We start from the raw sequence: 25779 nt of genomic DNA on the forward strand, positions 1-25779 counted from the left end.
TCTCATTAATTTAAAATATATTTAAACTTTTTTTTTCAGTAAAATTTGACTGAAATATAATTTCTTTTGGTGTAAAGATACAGTGATTCAGCTGTCTCTGTAATTCTTTGCAAGAAGCTCAGAGTTCACTAGCTGCTAAGGTCAGTATGCCGAAAGCTAGAGAATGGAAACTCTTGTTTCCCAGAGGGCTTGTCTACATGTAAAATGCCTGTTATTTAATCCCTTACCTTTTATGGTGTGTGTGTGTGTGTGTGTGTGTGTGTGTGTGTGTGTATGTGTGTGTTGTGTGCGTGTCCAGAAGATGTTCTTATTATTAAGTCCCAGATTTGGCTAAGATATACCTGTATCTGTGTGGTCCCAGCCTGCTATGTACCCCTTTTCTCCAGATAAACCATGAGCACGTGGTTTACAGGTGTGAGAAAGTAGCAATGGGGTTCATTATTTTCAGTATTTCAAATAATTTATAAATAATATGCTTACTGGTCACTAGTTACACCATCAAACTTCTGTAACCACAGCTAGAATTCTATCAAGGATGACAACAGTAGTTATTCTCATTTAAGCAGAAGCTTTTGCAGAGATACATGTTTGATAAATTAAAAATGAGAAACTACTAAATAATGAATAGAGGGATGCTGAACATTTTTTCAAATGTTTTGTTGAGATCTATCAACAAAAATTATGGAAGTCCTCATTGATGGTGGAAAGATTTGAGAAACTTTGAGTTAACTTGTAGCACTATGGACCCTACTTTATTATTTAAATGCTAAATTTTATAACAAGGGAGGGGTTTTATGGTCAAAGTATTTAAAAGCAAAGATAAACAAAGCATCTAGTTTTCCCAGCCTGGGAAGAAAACCTGATGGTTGTTCTGCATGACTACTGTACTATTTGCATAACCTATTACACAGTTCACCTAATTTTCAACTATGAAGCCCCAGGTATTTCTTGCCTTTTTTCACTAGATAGAAATGTATCTAGTCCCTGGCACACAGTATATGCTCAATAAATATTTGTCGAAAGGACGAATAAACGGTCTAGAATGCATAATAGTCTAGAATTATTGGGACACAGAAAGTAAAAATAGATAACTTACACAAAATACTGGAAGTAAAATTCTCTGGGTAATTGTTCCCATTTAGGAATTCTGTGCATTTTTGCTTCATTGATGCTTTTCATGAACTTGGTGACTTCTGGTTAATTCCATTCACCTACCTATCCAATAAATTTTTTCGGAACAACTATTATGTATAGAACATGGGAACAAGATAGGTCTTAAATCCTTAATCCTAGAACAAGGACAGTTCTAGGCAAAAGAGGACATACACAAAAAAGTAGAGTCAAAAATTAAATCTATTTTTAATAACATCAGGCTAATGTCTGCCTATTATTCAACTTTTGGATGCATCCTATTTTACTCAGCCATTCCTCTATGGTGAGACTTTTTATGATTTAAGGTCATCAAGGTGACTGAAGCATCAGAGAATGCAGGAATATTTTTGTGCACATGGCTACTAAAAGTTTAAACTGGCTTAGATGAATTAAGCACTCCTATGTGCAAAGTTTTTATGAATGGAGCTAGAATGGAAGACATGGCTCCTCAATGAAAACTATGCATATTTGTTTCCCTAACCTATCATTTATTTCTAATAATGAGCAAGTGAATAAAGGATAGGGAGAAAGTATTAAGTCTCAAGTAACTAAAGAGATTTTTCCAAGACCTTCGCCATTTTCCCTCTTTGATAAAGAAAAAATCACTACCTCAATATGAAAAACTGTGTATGTGACATGTCTGTTTATATTGTCACATAGGCCAGAAAGAGATAGTGTGAGGAGGAAGGAATCAAAGGCTTATAAACAGGCTTATTGTGAATCAAATTAATGCTATATATTTGTACCAGTTTTACTGAGGTATCATTTACATACCATAAAGTATACCCACTGTAAATGTACAGTTTAATGATTTTTAGTAAATTTACAGATAAGTGCAACCACCACTACAATTCAGTTTTAGAATGTTGCTATAACCCCTAGAAGGTCCTTTGTGCCTGTCTGCAGTTAATTTCTGTTGTTCTCCCAATACTAGGCAACTCCTGAATGTACTGTCTATAAATTTGCCTTTTCTGGGATTTCATATAAACAGAATCATACAATATGTGATCTTTATGTTTGAGGTCAATTCATTCTGTAGCATTTATTAATAATTTCTTCTTCTTTATTGCTGAAATAGTATTCCACTGTATGGACATTTCAGATTTTGTATATCCATCTATCAGCTGATAGATATTTGGATTGTTTCCAGTTTTTGGCTATTATGAATAATGCTTCATTCTTTGGACATGTTTTCATTTCTCTTGGCTCCATTCCTAAGAGTGGAATTGCTAGATTGTATGGTAGTTTATATTTACTTCATAAACATAAATACGTAAGGGTAATACATGAAGGTTCTCATTTTTCCACATCTTTGTCAACACTTGGTCCTTTTTTTGTAACAGCCATTCTGGAAGGTATGAAGTTGTGTCCCACTGTGGTTTTAATTTGCCCTTCTCTAATGACTGATGATATTGAGTATTTTTTTCTGTGATTATTAGGCATTCACATATCTTGTTTGGGGAAATGTCTATCCAATGTCTTTTGCATGTTTTAAAATGGAATGGTTTGCAAACAAAAAGCAGAATCAGACCTATAAATACAGAGAACAAACTGATGGTTGCCAGAAGGAAGGGGAGTAGTGAATGGGCAAAATGGGAAAAGGGGAGATGGAGATACAGGATTCCAGTTATGGACTAAATAAGTCATGGGTATGAAAGGCAGAGCATAGGGCATATAATCAATCACATTGTAATAGCGTTGTATGGTGACAGATGGTAGCTACATTGTGGTGAGAATAATATAAGGGATACAAATGTTGAATCACTATATTATTCACCTGAAATTAAAGTAACATTATGTGTCAGCTATACTAAATAATTCACATATAGATAATTATATACATACAAAATAAAAAAGTTTTTGTCTTCTATAATACTTTTAAACTAGCAGGACTAATTTTTATCTTGATTCACTACTTTTGTTGACAGAGACTAAATTTTTAATGCCATATAATAGTTTTAGGTCATCTGTACTGAGACAGAATTTTTTTTAGACCTGTGTACTGTTCTATAATAATCAGGACCATGCTTTTTATTTTTTTTAAATTTATTTCTGAGAGAGAGAGAGACAGCGTGAGCAGGGGAGGGTCAGAGACAGAGGGAGACACAGAATCTGAAGCAGGCTCCAGGCTGTGAGCTAGCTGTCAGCAGAGCCTGACGAGGGGCCCGAACTCATGAACCGTGAGATCATGACCTGAGCTGAAGTTGGATACTCAACCAAATGAGCCACCCAGGCGCCCCAGGACCATGGGTTTTGAAGTCATACAGACCTGAACTTCAATCTCAACTTTGCCTCTTACTATCTATGTGACCTGAGACCAATTATTTTTGAATCTCGGTTTTCCAATTCTAAGAAAGATTATTACACTATTATATAAGACAGAGTTATTTTACAACTAGACTGGGCCAGCCCTATGCTTATCTTTGGGTTGCCTGGAAGTCTAGTACTGATTCTTAGCCAAGATAAGGTCAACTGGGATAACTAATGATTTGTAATTTGCTGTTTAAAGTTCTAAGCTTCTTCTGCAGCACTCAGAACTAGATGCTTGTTGACAACTTACACCTGGAGGACTTAGTTAGACAATCTGACTTGGCTAGATGACCAGAGCAGCATAACAATCTTCACTGTAAACTTTTGGGGAGTTCTCCTGAAACCAAGATTCCGTGTACAAATCTTGGTTCTTTATACTCTGGAGACAGAGCACGTTCTATTTAAGAAAGAACTTGGAGAGCTGCACTTGCAAATGTCTAGGGGCCTCTGGGCTTGTTTGCATTCTCTTTCACCTGCTATTTTGTATCTTTATTATAAGCTTTTGTAAGCACTCTTTGTGAAGTTTTCTGCACCCTTTCAGTTATATGATCCGGTGAAATGTTTATTTTCATATGAGATCATTATAAAGATTAAATAATGGTGCTTGGTTTATTGTACTCAATAAATGCTGGTTATTATTATATTAGTTAGGTCAATATGCAAGAGACATGCTTTGCTAGGTCTCCTTGATCAATTGAATAAGCAGGGTCCAGGCTTCTTTAACAAACATGCCACATTATAGCTACTAAAATTTACTTAGTGTTAGAGAGGTGGGAAGGATGATGGAGTCACTAGGGCAATAAATGGAAAAACTCAGTAGTAAAAATAAACCCACACATTTCTGAAAACAGGTTGGAGAAAACATGAAAAAAATAACTCAAATTATCTAATGTTCAGTCTATGACCCAGGTGGGTAAATTTATTATTATTATTTTTTTAGTATAGTTGACATGCAATATTACATTAGTTTCAGGTGTACGGCATAGTGATTCAACATCTTTATAGGTGATGCTATGCTCACAAGTGTAGCTACCGTCTGTCACCATATAATGCTAGTACAGTATCACTGACTATATTCTCTATGCTGTGCCTTTCATACCTGGAACTTACTCATTCTGTACCTGGAAGCCTGTATCTCCCACTCCTCTTTTACTGAGTTTGCCCAACCCATTAGCCCCTTCCCCCTCTGGGAAGAATGACTTTTAAAATGTGATAGTTTGAATCAAATAAAGAATATACAACATCCTCCTGGATTGTATATTATTAAAGGAACAAGCGACTTTTATTAGGAGCTTCTGATTTTGCTTTTTAGTTACTAATGTGAAACATCAGGAAAACATAATCATAAACAATGGGCACAGTCATAGACACTCTATCTTTGTAGGTGTTAAGTGATTTAAGGCTATAGGACAAAAGACCAGATTTGGCAATAAAAGCAGGACTTAAAAAAATTCTGAGATTTGATTAAAAGAAATTGGAGAATTATACCATTCTGGAAAGAACTATGACCTCCTCCAGATAAACAAAAGGAGAAACAAAATGGATCCATGCTTAAATTCATTTTGCTATATAACCATACCAAAAAGGACCATTATTAAAGCTTAACAAGAAAAAGGAATAGGAGAGAAAAATGATATCTATCTCACATAGGTTATAATTATCCAAATTTTTGCTTTAAGATGTGTGTGTGCACGTGTGTGCATGTAGGTACCTGATGGGAGATTATACGTCATTAGTGGCATCATCAACTGGGCACATATATAAGACAATGATACTACCAGAGTCATATCAATGAAACAAAAAAAGAGAGTCAAAAATAAAATTACCATACAAATACGCAACAATTGTGTTGGTGGTATTTCACCACATATTTAAAAAGGGTTGTGAATTTGTGGAGGGAAGCTATGATTGGAACAGAGAATGCAAGCTGTGGTAGATATTAACCTAGTCTGTGGTGAATCCAAACTACATAGAATCAAATAAGTCATGGTTACTTAAAAGCTTTTAGAACCCTAGAGAAGAACTTTTTACATTTAGAATACTTAAAAAATCAGGAGGTCTGCATTTCTGGTATTCCAATTCTTGTAACTAGGATTCTACATATTTTGGCATGCTGTACCAGTGACACAGTCAGGTACATGAGTGGCTAAAATTCTGATAGCTTTAAGTGGAAAATGTAGTGAATCAAAAAGAATCACACTGAACTGACCTATAAAGGAACTTAAAATGGATAAATTAATACATTTAATAACTTTTGTGCTTTTTGCTGATAGGGCAGGATTTAAATACAGAACACAAACAACAGACCATCTTGGAAGTTTTTGTTTGAAATAATATAAGCAGTACGTAATTTGGAAAAGTGGATGCTTGGATAATCAGAGGGGGAAATACTTAAACAAAGCATATTTAACAGTTAAGGTAGGTAAGTCTTGAGATTTCCAAGGTAGTAACAGTATCTTTGACTATTATTGTTTATGCCATAATCAAGTTTCTTCCAACTCAAACTGCCTTTAAAAACACCTAAAGGGAAACAAATCATTTCTCAAGATAAACTGCTTATATAATTTGATAACTATTCTACAGTTGAAGTAACTTTATGACCAGATATTATTCTCATTCTTCTCTCATACTTTTACAAGCAAATGTGTTTCAGTATTTATACACATTAAAGAATGGAAGTTCATCATCATTCTTTAAGTTAGATCTATTATCCACAAAAGCACTTACAGTACAAGGAATGCAATTTCGAGAATTTAGCAGAAAGAAAAAATAGAGGAACACTTCCTGCTGTAAGTCAAAGCAGGATCCCATTTAAAAATTTCAGAACATATGAACAGTATTCTGAACATTCATTGACATGTTAGGTTTCCCCCGTTGAAAGGTAACTACTTGTGAACAGATTTGGTCTGATCTGTTAGCACCATCCCTTATGCTTGGCTGAACACAATTCTAAAGGTATTTTTTATGTATGGCAATACAGATGATATGCAGTGATAGACACTCTAATAATATCAACAGAAGAACCCAAGAAGAAGCTTGCCTAATGATTATAAAATTTATTTTGCTAAAATTAATCATAAAGAGAATTTAAGAGAACAAAATTGGTCAACAGAGAATTCTAATCCCTATTATTTATTCAAAACCTAATAAATTTATACCTAATCTTATACCCAATGGTCACTCTAAGCAATGCCAAAAAAATAATGCAAACTGCCAGGTTGTCCTTTGTCCTCTTTCCTTCTACCCTTCAGCTCTCCTTTCATTTGTAAACATTTACTTGAGTACCTACTATGCTACCACATGCCAGTTATTGGAGGTTCTACAGATACAGATGAGTAAGGCAAAGTTTCTGCTAACAAGAAACTAACAGTTTAATCAAAAAGTAATTCTAATACCACACATTAAATGTCATGATATGTATACGCTCAGGTATTACTGGGAATATGGAGTACTAATATGGATCGGATAATAGTTGGAGTGGAGAATTGAAGAGAAGTGGTGGTAGTGGTAGTGACAGAATACTTAGCCAAATCTTAAAAAGTCCATAGGAGTCATTCAAATGTAAGAGAGAGGAGACTACAGGCAGAATGGTCATGGAAAAACTGGAATCGTCAAGTAACAATAAAGTCTAATGCTGTCAGAACAATATACACAAGGCTAGAGAAGCCTGAAGAAATTTGCCATGGTCAGATTTGGAGGGTCTAGGCTTTATTTTATAAGTAAATGGCAGTGAACGGAGTGATATGATCAAATTTGATTTTCAGACAGTTCACCTCAGAGGTAATAGAACCAAAGGAGTAACTAGTTTTTGGTTAATTCACTTTGGTGGTTGTGTGAAAGACAAACTTGGAAAGGACAAGACGAAAAGCAGAGACAACAGTCAGATTTGTATTACTCTAAGTCTAAGATAATGGGGACTACCAAGGCATAATAGGAAAGATGAAACTAAAATTCAGGGATAAGAAATTTAGGGTGGGGGCAGAGAAGTGGCAAGGACTCCTCTCAGCTTTTTAGCTTGGGTTCCTGGGTAGTGAATATTGTGGGCAACTTTATACCAATAAATGTGAAAAAGAAAGAAACACAGCTAAGGAAAACTGATTCAAGAAGAAAGAGAAAACTTAGAAAGTCCTATAGCATTAAATACAGTGGAGTAGCAATTAAAACAATCTGCATGAACATCAGGTCCAGATTATTTTTTTAGGTTTTTATTTATTTATTTTGAGAGAGAGAAAGAGAGAGAGAGAGACTGACCCCAAGCAGGCTCCATACCATCAGCGTGGAGCCTGAAGCAGGGCTCCAACTCACTAACTGCCAGATCATGACCTGAGTCAAAACCAAGAGTTGGTCACTTAACTAACTGAACCACCCAGGTACTCCGGTCCAGATTATTTTAATGGCAGGTCCTGCTAAATATACAAGGAGAAGATAATTCCAATGTTTCACAAACTATTTCAGAGGTTAGAAAAGAGGCTACTCTTCTGCATTTCTCTATTTTATTTTGTTAAAATATTTAGTTACTTAATGACTATATCTTCATAAAGACTTCTCATATAAATAAATCACAAATTAGAAATTATTATGGTAAGTCATGAGGATATATAAAAACTGTAGGACATGAATCCTGACTTTAAGAAGCTTTGTAATAAATTCTGAAATCAAGAAATGGAGTCCTCCAACTTTGTTCTCCATTTTCAAGACTGCTTTGGCTACTCAGGGTCCTCTGAGATTCCGCATGAATTTTAGGATGGGTGTTTCTATTTCTGCAAAAAACTTTGTTGGAATTATGATGGTATCTTCAATGAATCTGTAGAAATCTTGAGATAGATTATCACTTTAACAATATTAAATCTTCTAGTCTATGAACACATTATATTTTCATTTGCTTATATCTATTATAATTTCTTTTCACTATTTTCTGTTTAGTGTACTGTTTAGTATATAAATCTTTTACCTTGTTGATTAAGCTTATTCCCAAGTTTTTTTTTTTTTTTTTTTTAATCTTGATGTTTATTTACTTTTGAGAGAGAGAGAGAGAGAGAGTGGAAGTGGGGAAGGGGCAGAGAGAGAAGGAGACACAGAATCTGAAAGCAGGCTCCAGGCTCTGAGCTGTCAGCATAGAGCCCAACGCGGGGCTCAAACTCACAAACCATGAGATCATGGCCTGAGCTGAAGCCGGACACTCAACCGACTGAGCCACCCAGGCACCCCAAACTTATTCCCAAGTCTTTAAATTCTTTTTGATGCTACTGTAATGGAACTATTTTCCTAATTTTCTTTTTTAATTGTTCATAGTTAGCGTGTAGGAGAAATGCAACTGGTTCTTGTATGTTGATTTTGTATCTTGCAACTTTGCTGGAAAAATATTTTTTTATCTACTCAGTACTTATTTTAAAGGAATAAATTCACACATTAATCTGCATTTAAATAGTAGAGATATATTTAGTTGCCAGGCATTAATATCTGCTATACTATCTAAATAAATAGTGTGATTTGATAATCTTTAGAAGGAAGCCAAATGAAGAAATACTTTATTCCTTAACTGATCCCATTATGCCTGGCTTTTTTAGCTGTTGTCATTTGTTGACCAGCCTCTCGACTTTTCCCTTCCCTGAACCTTTTATCTTCTCTGACTCTGGCAACATTACACTGCCCCAATTCTTCTATTTGTCTGACTACTCCAATCCACTGGCTCATTCTCCCACCTCTAATTTTCTGCTCAATTTGAACATGCTCTAAGATTCTGTGCTCACTCCTGTTTTCTTCTCTGTACATTTTCTTTCTTCAGATCCTCCTTTCCCAAAACTTCACTAACTTCCATTTGACTGACTCCCCTTAATAAGTACACAATAAGCAATATGTATATGAAGAACTGAGAACCTCCATGACACTCTTGCTAGTTCGGTGAGGAATGAACATTTTCTGAACCACTTTTGTTGGCAGATAGGTGAATCTATAGGAAGAAGTAGACAAACCTTGTACGTATACATATAGATATATGTATATATCATGTACACACATATATATGTATACACACATTATATATACATCTGTATATATAAATATACACACACATTATATATACATCTCAACTCAAAAGCAGACATTTTTGAAAACCTTAAGCTTGTGTAATTATTTTAAAAGAAAAAAACCCCACAAAATGATTAATACAAAAACCAACTCACCAATAATGCCGCTATCTCTGCTTTCGAGGGTAGAGGTTGGACTAGTAACAGCCCCATAACTGCAATCCTTCGCAGTTGCATTTGTACTGACTGGCGGGAGGGTGGAGCAGGGGCTACTGGCTGGTGGAGAGGCAGTGCTACTAGTCAAGGTGGAACAGGGACTTATCCGCTGGGTGATTGCTGAGGTCTGAAAAATTGGAATGAAAAATAAAAAAGATAAACTGATTGGCTGTTAAAGTGAAATACATCTTATGGCAAAACATATGCTTTGATGAGAAAAAGAAGAAAGTCTACATACATAGCTTTTACATCTACTAGGTACTTGTTTTTTGCCCTCCAGAATAAGAGATTCTGCGTTGTACGATTAAGGTGAAACAGGGTAAATTTAACACAAGCAGAAACTGTGGCCAGTTTTTCTGCCTAAGAAATTTCTAGTGACAAGTATTCTTTATCACTGCCATGAATTGATAAAGGAATTTAATTAAGCACAAGTGGTCCTTGCTATTTGCTATCAATAAGACTATTCTGAAGGCTTAGAACTTAGTCTTGTTAATACTTTTCTTTGGGTTGAATGGAGAGAAAATGCCTTATTCTGAAAGTCTATCTAAAAAATCAATCAAACAATGTTCATTTAAAACAAAACTAAATAATTTCTCTGTAGAAATTGACTGCAGACTGAGATTGCTTTGTATCTTGAATAATTCTTATATCTGAGGTCACCTCTTTTGAAAGTTTTTGACAGGAAGGTGTGAATGATCACCAGGAAGACTGGTGGTAATATATCCTGGCTTACCTAAATTAATGACATGCACTTTTCTTTAGTCCTTTCTACCCAAATAAATTGCCAAAATAATGAAAAAAAATCTATTTTTTCAAACACTAAGATATTTTATCCTTTTAAAAATGGTAAGTGATCAATGACAAAATTACCTGAGGGAACACTAATGACAAATTTGACATCTTTAAATGTTAAATTTAAAAGAAGCCTTTCAACTTCTTTACCTATACAGTCACTATTCATATCCTCTCCACTAAAATTGAAGATTTACACTTAACAACTTGACTGGAAAATGTGCTGCTCACTAGATGTGAGAAGATTAAGGCTCTTTTTAGTCATCCTCAAATGAGCTTTAGATACAGTCCCTTTTATTTAATCACTTGTGTTGAATCCAGGTTTTGATTTTAATCTAAATGCTATAACCAGCAACTTAAGGCACAAGTGACATTCACAGAACCTTGCAACCACCAAATCTTTTCAATCACATTAATAATATTAGGAACTGATTTGTTTAGTAATACAATAAGCCCTCAGATCTATGATGTCATTTCTCTTCTATTCTATAATTTTTCTCCAGAGGAGGGAAGGGTTTAAATTTCCTTGTAATCTCCTCTGTTTTTATAAAATGATGTTGGCCTACAAGAGCAATGATTTTTAACCAGACATGCAGAAGAGTCACCTGTGGAATATAAAAAGACCAGTTCCCGAACAAAACTGACAGACACAGAGTCCCACACCCCAGACCTACTGAATTAGAATCCTCCCTAGGTAGAATCTGACATGGCAAATTTTAACCTCCTCAACCCTCGGTTTAAAAAATATGTGGGTAGATGAAATAAACTATACTAGGTTGGTTTTTTTTTTTTTTTTTTTTACATTCAACACATCTATAGTCATTCCATATTGAAAAAGTTTCATCTTGGTATGAATCTATTACTTCCATAGCAACTCATTTCCATTTTTAGGTAAGATTCTCAGTCTGTTCTTTGAGAGAGGAAACTGTATTAAACACTTAATATAGCCAACGTGGAGGTTAAGCCCAAACGACATCTATTATTTTTCTATAAGTTGCTTTCTACAAAATAAAGCTTATATCACAGAATGTATGTTTTAAAAGCTTTAACTGTAAAAAGCGAAGCTTAAAGATCAAGCCATTTAGAAAGTGGTAATTTGCTCATGGTTTATGAATTAAAAAGCAGACTTTATATTTACTTAAGGAGGCTAGTAAATGAGATAGAAGAAATCTCTTCTAAGCACAGAAAGACAGTATTAACCATTCTCCATGCTGTAGGCTAAACCACTCAACTTATAAAATATTTCAATGGTTTTTCCATTGGGTTCTCTGGAAGGATCCCAAACTCCCAGTCAGGTCTCTTAAAGGTTCTACAAATACACAAGGTAAGAACCTGATGATGAAATTCCTAAAGTATATCCTCTACCACAGAAACTACTGAGTGAAGAAAATAGAGGGGCCAACTGAATATCACTTTCAATACTTTGTCTTTTGCAGAAAAATGATACAGGCTGACTTGCCTGTGCTGGATTCTGTCCTTTCTAGTATCATTCTGAGGATGTTGTTACTCTCAGGCCTTCCTAAACAAAGCAATCTATCTTTGTCAGCATGCTCTTTAACTGAGAAGAGAGTCATCAAATGAACATGACCTCCTAATTCTTAATCATCTTCCTAAAACTAGAAATTCCAATTTAGCCACTTCCTTCTGTGGTTCCAAGATAGTTTCATGGTATATTATATTCCAAGAAGGCTGTCATTTAGCTTCATTATTATTTTACATTTGTTCAATTCTTTACAGCTTAATATTTTGAAAAATGTTACTTCATTTACTCCTTATCAACCAAGTGTAAGGTAAAATGGTAATTATTTCCCCCACTGAGAAATGTGAACAGGAAACTGCCCTGAAGTATGAAAGCTAAAAAATAATTTTCCCCAAATCATAGCACCTGCATATATTTTTATACAGTAATTATACTGCATATGTTTTATACCTTTTATTTATATGTCATTTTACAGCTTACAAAGTAATTTCATATTAATGATTTACCTTGATCCTCACAACAATCCTGTCAGGTGTTATTATTTCATATTACATGGTATGGGGCAGGTAAAAGCAGACCACCTGAATCTGAATACTATTCCATCACTTTCTGGCAGTGTGCTTCCATTTTTTAATCTGAAAACTGGAATATAAATGGACCCTACCACATGGGTTGTAAAAAAGCTTAAACAAAATAGTGTAAATAAAGCAATTAGTACAATGATTAGCATGTAGTAAGCATTTAATAAATGTCAGCTGCTATTACCTATAAAAAACCTAAAGCTCAGAGATGTCAAGGGACGTGTCTGAATTTACCAAATCACAGGTGTTAGAATTAGAACCAGGGCACAAATTTTCTACTTCCTGGTTCAGCGACTTCTCTTTTTTCTTGCTTTGTTTTTTTAAATTGAAGTGTAGCTGACACACTATGCTACATCAGCTTCAGGTATATAACAGTGATTCCGACAGTTTAGGTTATGCTATGCTCTCCATGAATGACTTTTGTATTAGAAACAACAGGATCCTTGGCAAATACTCAAGTTCCTTGGTCATGATTTGAACAGTCATATTTTAACTGGAAATGGGTATCAAGAAAAAGTAAAATGGATGTTTTACTTATACCAATATTAACAAGGCCCTCAACAAATATCATTCCCACTTTTTCATTCATGGGGCATAGCATAGTAACACAGTTACAATGCAAACTGATTTAAAAAAACAACAACAACAACAAAAAACATTTGCGCACCTGAGTGGCTCAGTTGGTTGAGCTTCTGACTCTTGATTTTGGCTCAGGTCATGATCTCTGGTTCCTAGGACTGAGCCCCATGGTTTCTCTCTCTCTGCTCCCTCCTCCTCACCCCCACCCCCCACTGTGCATACACGTGAACTCTTTCTCTCTTAAAATAAACGTTAAAAAAACTCCATCAACCCATCATGAAGCTTACATTCTTGTATATGATACAGACACCGCCCACTAAACATGTAGTGTCATAAATTAAGGTTAAGATCTATAAAGAAAATAAAGTAGCAGGATAAGGGGTTACAGTGATGAGCAGGTGCTAGTAGAAAAAGTAGCTAAGGAAGACCTCCCTGAAGAAGTAACATCTGAGCAGAGCATGGAATAAAGGGAGCGAGTTCTGGGGGAAGCACATTCCAGTATTATTAAGGAATGTTCTGTGTCAGAGTAACGACAGGAAGGCTAGTTCTGCTGCAGAGCTGCAGGTGAAAGGGAGCGAGGTAGGCAGTGGAGGAGAGGTAGAAAGGGGTCAGATCAGGCAGTGCCTTTCTGGCCATGCTGAAGATTTCAGATTTAATTCTAAATGTGATGGGAAGACAGTGCAAGATTGAGAGCCCAGAAGTGAAAGGATCAGATTCACATTTTACAAGCCTCACTCTGGCTACGGTGTGAACAGACTACAGACTACAGACTACAGCAAGAGTGGAAGCAGAGACTTATTAGGAGGCTCAGTAAATGAGCGCCAACTAATGCTAGATCCTACTCTACATGCAGAGGATGCAGGAATAAACAAAACAGGCAAAAGTTTCAGGCCTTCTAGCTGACATTCTAATAGCCATCGTAGTAGCCTGGGCAAGAGAGGACAGTGACTTGGGACTCAGGTGCAGCAGTGGAAGAAATGAGAAGGGATCAGATTCAGCAAATATTCTGCAGACAAAGCCTATGTGATTTGCTGAAAGATTCAATGTGGAGTCGAACAGAGAAAAATCAACAGTGGCTCCAATGCTTTGTCCTAAGCATGGAGGTGATACAACCTATTCAGAAAATGCTGCGGAAGGAGCGGCTCTGCGAGGAAGTGCAAGAGTCAGTTTTTGACAGGTTAAATTTGAGATGTATGTTGGACACCCACATAGAAAAGGTGATATAGTACAGGCGGCTAGAAATACACTGGCGTTAAGGGAAAAGGCAGGGCTGGAGGCAATTCAGGAGTTAAGACAGTATTTAAAAAAAAAGAATGGAGGAGTTTCACTATGATTGGACTCTCCAGGAATCCGAATTTTAGAAAAACTGCTCAGGTGATTATAATGTGCCATCAGCAAAACCAATCACATAGGGAATGAGGACAAAAAGAAAGAAGTCTGAGGAGAGAGCCCTGGACATCTGAATATGATCCACATGATCTATAAATATATCCAAATAATCCTTGAAGATTGTATTATTTTATGGCAAAACTGACATATGACATAGAATCTTCACAAATATTTAAGAATATACAAGATGAAATTAATTTATCAGCTTCAAGAATAAACTGATTCACTATAGGACATACATTAAAACGATTGTTTTTAAATGTTTATTTATTTTTGAGAGACAGAGAGACAGAGTATGAGCAGGGGAGGGTCAGAGAAAGTGGGAGACACAGAATCTGAAGCAGGCTCCAGGCTCTGAGCTGTCAGCACAGAGCCCGATGCGGGGCTCTAACTCACAAACCGTGAGATCGTGACCTGAGCTGGAGTTGGACACCTAGCTGACTGAGCCACCCAGGTACCCCTACAGGGTATATATTTTAAAGATTGAGACCCCACAAATAAATCCAAGTCTAATATTTCCTTTGCTACCTTTAAACTAAAAAATGGCCAAAATAAAAAATTGCTGATATTTTTTAACTTTCTGACATGAATAGTTAGGTCATTAATTTTTTAGATTTTCTCTTTTCTAATATATGTATTTAAAACTAAAATTTCTTTCTGAGCACATCTTTAATTACAATTTTTATATACTACAAACATATAAGTTTTGTTATATTTTGTTATTATTTCAGTTTAAAATATTTTCTAACTTCTTGTGATTTCTTCTTTGGTATATTAGAAGTATATTAATAGCCAAACATTTGAGGGATATTCTAAATTATATTTTAGCTATAACTTTCAAGGTTATCATTCTGTAATTGACTAATTCTACTATGATCACAGTAATTAGAATCTTCTCAAATTTGCTGAGACCTGCTCAGCATATTGTCAATTTGGTATATAAGCCACATGTACCTGAAAACAATGTAGGCTCTATAATTTCTGGATGTCATACTCTACCTAGATCAATTCTGTTTCTTGGCTTATGCACTGATTTATTTCCTCATTCAGTCCACAAATTAATCAAAACCAAGTGGCTTTTTAAACCTACGAATATAACTAAAAGATGTTTCATAAAGTAAAGAAATATAGTGATTATGGAAAGTCAAGCTATGTCATCAGGCCTCAAAAGTCATTCAAAAAACTAGGATTCTTCTCAGAACATACACATATACATACACCCTGCAACATTTTTCCTGGTAGAACAGGCTGATTTATCCCATGTTTCACAGGTGAGAGCAAGCAGTTTACCTGATTTTCATCCTGCACTTCCATGCTGTATTGGTCACCTGGCTGAACTTCCGAGACTTTCTCTCCAAGGAGGAAACCCAGACGAGTCATGAGTGTGTTTGCTGCCTCATCTACAGATGGAGGGGGACCAAGTTCTTGTTCAGCATCACCTGTAAGAGGCAGACATTGAAACACATGAATCTTTCAAAATAAAATGACCTCATCCTGCAACTAATCTTACATTCAATTTGGTCATTCCTTCGGTTTTCATTCTAAATCCAAAATCACAAGGTCCCTGCCTAGAAGCTGATATTCCCACTTTTGCATTATAACTGATATACAGTTTACTCAGATTATCCTCAAAGTAGCTACTTTAAACACCTAAGTTTGAGAGAATGTCTGTAATCTACTGAACAGAGGATGCTTCCTATTTCTTTGACAGTTAGCCTTCCAATTCAGTACTCATGTTGGATCTAGCTTCTGCACAATTGCTACCTTCACTCAGGTTCTTTTCTCTTAGAGTTCGTATAAATACTCTCTTTTCAAAAGATTCTGAAATCAGCTCAAATTGACAAAAAAGTTTCAAGAATAGTACAAAGTACATTTTTTCCTTACCCATGTGTAAGTACGGACATGATGTCCCATCGTCCCTAGTTAGTATGTGTCTCCTATAAACAAAGGCATTCTCTTACATAGCTCCAGCGCCAGCACAGACCTCAGGAAACTAACATTTGGCATTGCTACAATCTCAGTCACAGACCCCATTTAAGTTTTGTCCCAGTACTGTCCTTTCTAGCAAAAGGATCCATTTCAGGAACATACGGTGCATTTCATTCTTGGTTCTCTTTTATCTCTTTTAATCTGGAACAGTTTTCAGTCTTTTCTTAACTTTTGTGACCTTGACACTTCTGAAGATTATATAGGCCAGTTGTTTTACACAATGTCCCTCAATTCAAATTTATCTCATGTTACCTTGTGGTTTGACTCAGGTTATACATTTCTGGCAGAAATATCACAAAAGTGATGCTGTGTTAACTTTGATCACTAGGTTATGGTAGCATTCATCAGATTTCCCCACTCTAAAATTATACTGTTTCTCTTTGTAATTAGTAAGTATTGTGTGTGTCGGTTGGGGGGGGGATACTTTGAGTATATGTAAATACATCCCACTTTGCAACAAATTTTTACGTTAAAAATATTTTGTGATAAAATATGTATTCCAAGATTTGCTATTTTTACATGTACAATTCATGGCATTAGGTTCATTCACAATGTTGTGCAGCCATTACCACTGTCCATATCCAGTACTTTTTCATCACCCCCCAAAGAACTCTGTACCCATTAAATAAAAATTCCCCATTCCTCCCTCTTACTAGCTCCAGCTACCCTCTATGAATTCTAGGCAAATATAAGTGGAATCACACACTATTCATCCTTTTATGTCTTGCTTATCTTACTTTGCATATTTTCAAGGGTCATCCATGTTGTAGCATGCATCAGAAATTCACTCCTTTTTATGAATAAATAATATTCCATTGTATGGATATACCACAGTTTATCTATCTGATGGTGGACACTCAGAGGTTGTTTCTATCTCTTAGATATTATGAATAGGGATAGTACAGACCCTGTTGTAAAAGTATCAGTCTAAATTTCTCAACAAACTTTTGCTCACTATTTTTTAGCATTCATTAATCCATTACACTTTCTTTTTTTTTTTAACAGTTTATTGTCAAGTTGGTTTCCATATAACATCCAGTGTCATCCCCACAAGTGCCCTCCTCCATGCCCATCACCCCCTTCTCCTCCCCCCCACTCCCATCTGCCCTCAGTTTGTTCTCGGCATTCAAGAGTCCCCTATAACCCATTACTCTTTCTTTCTTTTTTTTTTTTTTTTAAATGTTGTATTTATTTCTAGGAGAGAGAGAGAGAGACAGCATGAGCAGGGGATGGTCAGAGAGAGAGGGAGTCACAGACTGAAACAGGCTCCAGGCTCTGAGCTGGCAGTCAGCACAGAGCCCGACGCGGGGCTTGAACCCACAAACCGCGAGATCATGACCTAAGCAAAAGTCGGATGCTTAACCGACTAAGCCACCCAGGCGCCCCTCCATTACTCTTTCTACTGTAGTTTCTTTTCTTCACCAATTCATGTGGACTCAACATTTCCTATCTATTTAATGAGTTATAATCTGCTACTACCATTATTTATTTTGTCACTTCAATTGTCCCCGATTTGACCAGAGTAATAAGCCCTTTCAATTTGGCTCTTGGAACCTTCTGAAAGACCTGTGTCATTTTCAGAGCACTTCTTTTCTTTCTGGCACAAGATGTTTCAGGCTCATTTTCCCCCTGCCCTATCCCTGGAGTCAGGCACTGTTACAAGAAGCCCTGGTTCTTTTTAGTGGAGAAAGGTATGCTCATTGCTATTAGGACACCACTGTCCTCCAGATCCACTTGGGTAGAATTAGGCAATATAATCATACACATGTATACAGACATGTACGTATACACACACTTTCCCACATCCTTATATTTATTCTCACTCGCAAATCTGTATACAAACACCCCCCCCAAAAAAAAAAGTTCACGGTGACACTCTAATTCCAGTTCAATATGATAAGGTTAATTTTAGGGCTTTTTTTCCTTGCAATTTTTTCCCAAAGTTGTAAATTTGTTCTCCAATAGTGAGAAATCTGGCTTTCACTATCCTTACTTAATCTGCTCCCCTTTTAAATACAAATGTCACTGCTGCTCACTGCCGCCCTGCACTTGGATGCTCTATTCACCCTGGTTGGGGTCCTACCCCAGGCCACATGGGCCTGAATAGCACTTCCCCCAGAGTCAAGGTCATTTTTTAAAAACTGATACATAATTCACATACCATAAACTGTATCCTCTTAAAGTGTATAATTCAGTGGTTTTTACTGTTTTCATAAGGTTATGAAACCGTCATCACTCTCTAATACCAGAATATTTTAATTACTCCAAAAAGAAAAACCCTATTAAATTAGGTCACTTTTGCCCTGAAATTTAGACCCCCCCCCCCAAATTCCTGATGGCTGGCATTGATTTTAACCCTCTGTTTCTAGACTGCTACATTCTTTCCATACAATTTGCTTTTTAGTTTCTTTCTACTTAGGCTCTTTTTCAGTGGTTACCAACTACAAGAATTATTCTTTTTCAAACCTTTTCAATGAGGGATGATGAACAAAGTCAGTATGAGGTTTTCTCTTAGATTCATCATCAAGATACACTTATTTCCAAATAGAGAATTTATAGAAATCACATGAAAAGGAGCCAGGGAACTCAAGATGATCTATTCTAAATGTGATACAGAAATAAGTTATTTAAGCTGTTTATACTAACTTGATTCAGTGTCAACTTTTTTTTTTTTTTTGACATTCAGATGCATTAGGTTTAACTTTATAATAATCCACAGTAGCACAGATCCTATAGGACATTACAAAAATCTTTTTTTTTTTTTTTTTGAGACACGTCCTTTCAGCATAGGAAGCATGAACTATAATGTCATATGGTTTGATGCCAAAATATAATAAATAGCTTCTTGATTTTTTGGGATATTCAATTTTACTCATTTAATAATAATCTTGCTCCACATGGCACAAAGTGAGATTTACATTATTATTATTATTATTATTATTCACTTTTTATTTATCATAACTTCTCTACTAAAGTTACAAGCTGGGGGCAGAGGAGTGGAGTGCATTTCTGTATACGATTACTGAACTCAAGTGTTCCATCTGTGAAAAATTTATGTAGAACTTTCATTGAATTTATGTCAGAGTAGAAAAACAGATTCTATTGTCTCTTCCCTACTTCCTCTCCAAGAGTCAACAAAAATAGATTTCTCTGCCACAGAACAGATATAATAGAATCGGTAAGGTTATTTTTATTTACAAATATTTAAGTTTACTTCATTCCTGCCACTCTCCCCCAAGAATGAAGGTTTCTTATTCCTTGATAAAATAAAAAGGTAACTGCTATATTCAAACTGATGAATTACTCCTTTCTCCTTCTATAGATTAAACTAGCTAAGCTTTTCCAAATTCTTCTTAGCATAGATTCCTGACCTCTAGATATTCTGGGGCTCCATTTCATTTTCTTCTAGGGAGTTATTCTGATATCAAATATTTTCTATGTACACGTTAACATTAGGTATTATGAGGATTTATATAACATGGAGGTATAGTCCCTGACTTTAAAAAGTTTATAATCTATACAAAAAATAAGACATGTTAGATTATATGATCAATTTAGTTGACATATAGTGTATATTATGTACAAGTCACCAATTTAAAAACTTTATAATTATCTTAGTCTTTATAACAATTTTATGAAATAGGTATTATTACTCTCATTATACAGATGAGAAATCTTAGGCACAGAGAAATTAAGACACCTGCTCATGTCCACAAGCAATAAATGGTAGAGCCAGGTTAAGAACCCAGACTCCCTGAATCTAGAATTGATGCTTCCAATGTTATATTGCTCCCTCACTGGAAACCATGAGATCATGACCTGAGCTGAAGTCGGACACTTAACTGACTGAGCCACCCAGTCCCAAAACTATTTAAATTTACAGCTATTGTTTCACTTTGCCCATTTGGGAGGAGTGCATTTATGCATTGGGTTTTGTTCCCAGAACACTGAATAAAGAACACAGCACCGTAAGAACTAAAAGATTCTACAACTTACATGGAAATGGAAAGGTCCAGGAAGAGTAAAGAAAACTTGAAGAAGAATGACTTCTATTACTTAATATCAAGATTTAATATAGTGCTAAAGCCCTTATGACAGAGTATGACTGATACAAGCACAGATAAATCTGTGGATCAAAGGAACAAAGAATGGAACAAAGAATCCAGAAGCATATCTACACATACATAATTCACCTTATTTAGGACAAGGGTGTTGCTGTCATAGTTTAGTAACAGAATGGTACTTTCAGTAAATGATGATGGATCAATATGATATGAATAAAAATAAAACCTGCCCCTACCTCATACCATATATAAAAATCAATTCCAGCTGGATTATGGACTCAAATATGAAAGGTAAAACAATGAGTTTTCTAGAAGATAACCTAATAGAACATCTTCATTACTTAGGACTTGGCAAAGATTTCTTAAATAGGACACAAAAGGCACTAACCACAAAAGAAGATTGTTTTTTTGTGTGGTTTATGAATAAGAAGAATTTCTTTTCAACAAAGACACCATTAAGATGGTAAAAAGGCAAGCCAGAGAGTAGGAACAGGTACATCCAACAAAGGGCTTCTTTCTAGAATATATAAAGAACCCATACAAATCACTAGGAAAAAAAAGACAATCCAACTAAGAGGTAACAAAAAATTTATATAGGAATTTACAAAAGATGATGTCCAAATGACCAATAAGCATATGAAAAGCTGTCCAACATTATTGGGAGATGAACATCAAAATCACAATGAGATACCACTGCATATGTGCAGTGCAAATAGCACACAAAACAAACAAAGAAACTAATAAACACCCTCCCAATATGGGGTAAAAGAATACTTAAATACTGCTGTGCTGGTGGGAATGTAAATTGGTAGTATTAAGTTTGAGGTAGTATTAAGTTAAAAAGTTAAGTTGAACATCCTGAAGCTCTAGCAGGTCCACTATATGCCAGGTATATACCAAAAGGAAAATTACATACACAGGTGCATCAAAATATATGTAACAAATATTAATAGGAGAATTGTTCATAATAGCCCAAACTGAAAATGTCCATCAAGAGTAGACAGAAAATGAAATATGAGAGCAACAGAAGAGAATTTCACAAATATACTACTGAACAAAAGAAGAGAGACTCAAAAAAATACATACTAAATTATTTCATTTGTACAAAGTGTGAAAATGGGGAAAGGAAATAACTGAGAATGGTATTCATAATAGTGGTTATACTTCTAGAGAGTGGATAATGATGGGAGGGAAGCATGAGGAAAACTTCTGAAGTGCAGGTAATGTTCTATTCTCTTGACTTAGGTCGTGGTTATATGGTTGTGTTCACTTCATACAATTTCATTGAGACTACATAATTATTATGATTTGTGTACCTTTTTGTATTTCTATTTCAATTTTTAAAAAATACAGAAAAAGTTTTACGGACATTAGGTTTGAGAATGAAAACAGTATGCATAATATCTGTTTTTTTCCTCCAAGAAAGAAGTCTAGAATTATGAAACAAGAATGCTATATGTATTTCAAAATTTAGTATAAAATTAAAAATTACTTGGCCACTCCTCTTGTATCAGTTAACAACTTAAAGCAGAGCAAAGACATACAACTTGAGAGAAGCCAATGCATATAAGAAATATTTTATAAATTAAAGGACATACTGGGGAACACAGAGAAAGAAACAAACTTGTCTTGGCAGGGTGAAAGCAGGTAAAGGAGGGATGATGATGAGGAGGAGGTTATACTCAAAATTCTTATACAGATGAGGTTGGTTCTTTAACAGTAGAGTTAGGGAAAAAGCAGACGGAACTGTTTTCAGATTCAAATTCTGTATGATGACTTACTGATTCAACACAAATATGGAGCTCTAAGTTCAAAATGGATTAAATGCAGCATATCTAATGTTTTAGAAGACCATTTTAGATTTATTTATGGAATAATAATATTGATAGTAGTACTAGTAGTAGTATAGTAGTAACAACAATAGTTAACGTTTACTGGGATATTAGTGTCCAGTACTTTTCTAAATGTTGTGCATGTATTAAATCATTTAACCTTCACAACATTTCCTATTTACAGATAGTAAAAGTGAGGTACACAAAGACTGAGTTCTTGCTTGCCCATGGTTACAGAGTTCAGTAAGTGACAGTTAATACTGAGGTTCAGGCTGTATGGCTCCTGAGCCTATGTTCTCAACTACTTTATTATTTTATCAGGAAATATGTGATTGCTGAAAACAAACTGTTTATATTTTTATTGTATTTATTTTTATCTTTAATAGCATTCTGCATTATCTGATGACAGACAATAAGTATAGGAAAGCATTCAGTAACTCATTAAGCATTCATTAAATATTTACTTTTTGTGTGTCTGGTACTGTATCAGGTGTTACATGTACATTTATGAACAAGGGGCACAGCCCTTATTACTAAGGAGGTTATAGTCTCAAGAAGGAAAACAGGCGATCAATTAATTAAATCGTAGTAAATTGTATGAGAAATATAATGCAGGCAAGAAAGAGAATGCTGTAAACAAACAAGTGCTGAACATTTTGGTCCTTATTTTTCTTGATGATACCAACTCTCCTTTCAGAGACGGTTTACACTTTAGATTTGCAAAATAGTGTCTCCTATTTAAAGTAGCCAAACCGCAGAGGGATTAGACAATGACTAAAATTGTCAAGAAATGAATGTCTAACAGCTAATGTATCCAAACCCTTAATCTGCATCCCTAACATGGCACGCTACACAGGGTCTCAGTCTATAGACTTTAAATTCTCAGCATTCTCTTGGCATTTTCACATCAAGCTGTTTACATTTTCCTTTATGATCCATTAATTATAAACTGCTTGTTCTCATCTATTTCAAAAACTCAGAAATTTGTATGTACCACATTTAATCAAGTAAAAAACCCAATTCTTTCTAACAGAGTTATAAAACCTATGATTAGCTTGGCCCAAATGCCAAAGCAAACCTGGTTATATTTTCATTTTAGTTCTTAAATGATTACCTAAAATTTTCTTTTCTGATGAATATTAGAAAATGGGTGGCTGTTAAAAGCAGAGCTGTTATTTGTCACAGTAAGTGTTGAAGCCAGCACACTGGCTTTACCACATCCTCCCAAAACTGAGCTCCAGTTTTATTATACAGCTCTAGTTGTTCAAGCTTCTGAACCTCTCTGTAGTAAATTAGAAAGTGAAAAGATGTATTTTTAGTAAAGAGAAATCCGTATTATTCATATATACGTTTATAACACATTAAATTGTTTCATTTTGTCTTCCTCTGGCTTTTTGAGTTCATTTCATTCATTCAACACACACTAAATGAACATCTACTATGCACTAGTCATTTACCACAATAAGCATTATGGATACAGTGGTAAGTATAAGGCAGAAAATGCATTAAATAGTTCACATGGGTGTTTTTGATAATTTTAGTGTTTTTACTTGACTGGATATTTGAAAAGAAATGTTTGAGGAATAACAGTTATTCAAAAGCTCTCATTGGAAAAATGCCACTATGACCCATCTATAGTTTAACTCTCTCTTTTCTCCAGGGCAAACAGCACATTATCTGTGCCATTATAAAAAATGTTACTTGGTTAGAGACCAGATAAGGCATTTGTTGTATTAAAGAACTCATTGTATACAATTTTAACTAAGAAAATCAGCATCATTGTTTTGTTAAGATACCAGAAAATAGCATCCATATTTTATGGCCTTGACTGTAATGGAAGTTTTACTCATACATAAATGAATTCTAACCAATGTTCTTTAAATTTAAGACTTATAAATAGAAAAATTCTATAAAACAAAGAATATCTTTAGATTTTAAGAGTAGCCTTCTGTTCTACAGTAGCCAAAGATGATTTCCATGGATTAATAGAAAAGTCTATAATATATACACTAGTCATTCTGTGGTAAGTACAAAAATGTATTGTGTGGCTTTTGATATTCAATGTTTTAATAAAACATTAACCAGCAGATAAGAACATTCCTTTTAAATTGGTTTGCAACAGAGCCAAGTAAGAGAGAGCCAGACTGTAGCAAGCTTGTGCCTCACAATTCTCTTCAAACATGAAAAGAAATTCTCTAATCATTTTGCACGATGACTCCTATTCCCTATTTTTTTTTTTTTTTGGCAACAACAGAAATATCAGTTTCATCTACTCACATTTATAATTGAACTTTTTTGGTTCCTACAGAAGTTAAGATCGAAGCAGAAAACATAATAATGCTGAACTTATCTCAATGATCTATGAAATATATTTAAGATTTGTGGCTGGATAAAAGAGACATTTTCCTCTCCAAGCTAATGGTAACAGGTGAAATGAGGACAAATGGAGATCAGGAAAATAAAGGCAAGTTTTTCAACAATTTTGTATCATGGGTAGTATCATAATCACAATAGGCAAAACTTGCAAAGTCTGATGCAAAATACAAATCAGAGACTGAGTTTCCAAGTCCAGATAGGAGGCACCTTGCTCAAACAGATGGACCACGAATCAACCCTAAAAGCCTGTTGGAAAAGAGAACTTCTTTGTATTTCAAGTAATCACCTAGGTGTAGCTAATAATACCATTTTTTCCCTAATGTTTTGTTATTTGAGAGAGAGAGAGAGAGAGAGAGAGAGAGAATCTAAAGCAGGCTCCAGACTCTGAGCCGTCTGTACAGAGCCTGAGACAGGGCCCGAATCCAAGAACTGTGAGATCATGACCTGAGCCGAAGTTGGCTGCTTAACCAACTGAACCACCCAGGTGCCCCACCATTTCAATTTCTTATTATATAGCTCCCAGAACTTATGGAGACTGGTTTATTCAAAGAGGTAGTATTCTAAGACTGTTTTAGTGTATAGTTTGTTCCCATGAGGAGCACAGAATGAAAAATATGTTTTGTTTATACACTTTAGAATGTGTATACAATCTAAAAATATAAATGTTGGAATTCCGCACCCTCCCCCCCCACCCCAAAGTAAATGGTGGTGGCAGGGACCTTTCAGTAACTGGAGACCCTCTAGCTGATGACAACTAATAAAAACTGGACAAAATACACCTTAAAAATCTTTTGAAAAGCATTAAAGACCTAACAAGATGGTGATAAATCAAAAGACAAAACCAGGAAGAAGATGGAAATCCAGAAGGGAGATCTTGCCCAGCATGGATGGCCCCTTGAACGCCAGGGGCATTTGTTAACAGGGAAGAAATGACTGAACAGCTGAGCTGTGCTTCAGCCCATCTCACAAGGTAAGAGGAATAACACTGGAGTC

General features: G+C 35.3%; 1 protein-coding gene and 1 long non-coding RNA gene across 6 annotated transcripts in view; one reads left to right on the forward strand and one right to left on the reverse strand.

Annotated features, from left to right (window-relative positions):
* TANC2 (tetratricopeptide repeat, ankyrin repeat and coiled-coil containing 2) overlaps positions 1-25779 on the reverse strand; it is a 374283-nt gene that overhangs the window by 128746 nt on the left and 219758 nt on the right. For all 5 annotated transcript variants that reach the window (XM_039235906.1, XM_039235904.1, XM_039235903.1 and 2 more), the window contains exons 5-6: positions 15816-15964; positions 9645-9831 (exon numbers count right to left, since the gene is read on the reverse strand). In XM_039235906.1, coding sequence (XP_039091837.1) covers positions 9645-9831; positions 15816-15964 — 336 coding nt within the window. The remainder of the gene's footprint in view (positions 1-9644; positions 9832-15815; positions 15965-25779) is intronic.
* On the forward strand, positions 53-24890 carry LOC120234182. Its single transcript, XR_005529010.1, has 4 exons — positions 53-140; positions 5736-5880; positions 22595-22653; positions 24719-24890. It is a non-coding gene; the product is annotated as an uncharacterized LOC120234182 (long non-coding RNA).

Source organism: Hyaena hyaena, unplaced genomic scaffold (genome assembly GCF_003009895.1).
Source record: "Hyaena hyaena isolate Hyena2069 unplaced genomic scaffold, ASM300989v1 scaffold_104, whole genome shotgun sequence".
In the NCBI taxonomy this organism is placed as follows: domain Eukaryota; kingdom Metazoa; phylum Chordata; class Mammalia; order Carnivora; family Hyaenidae; genus Hyaena; species Hyaena hyaena.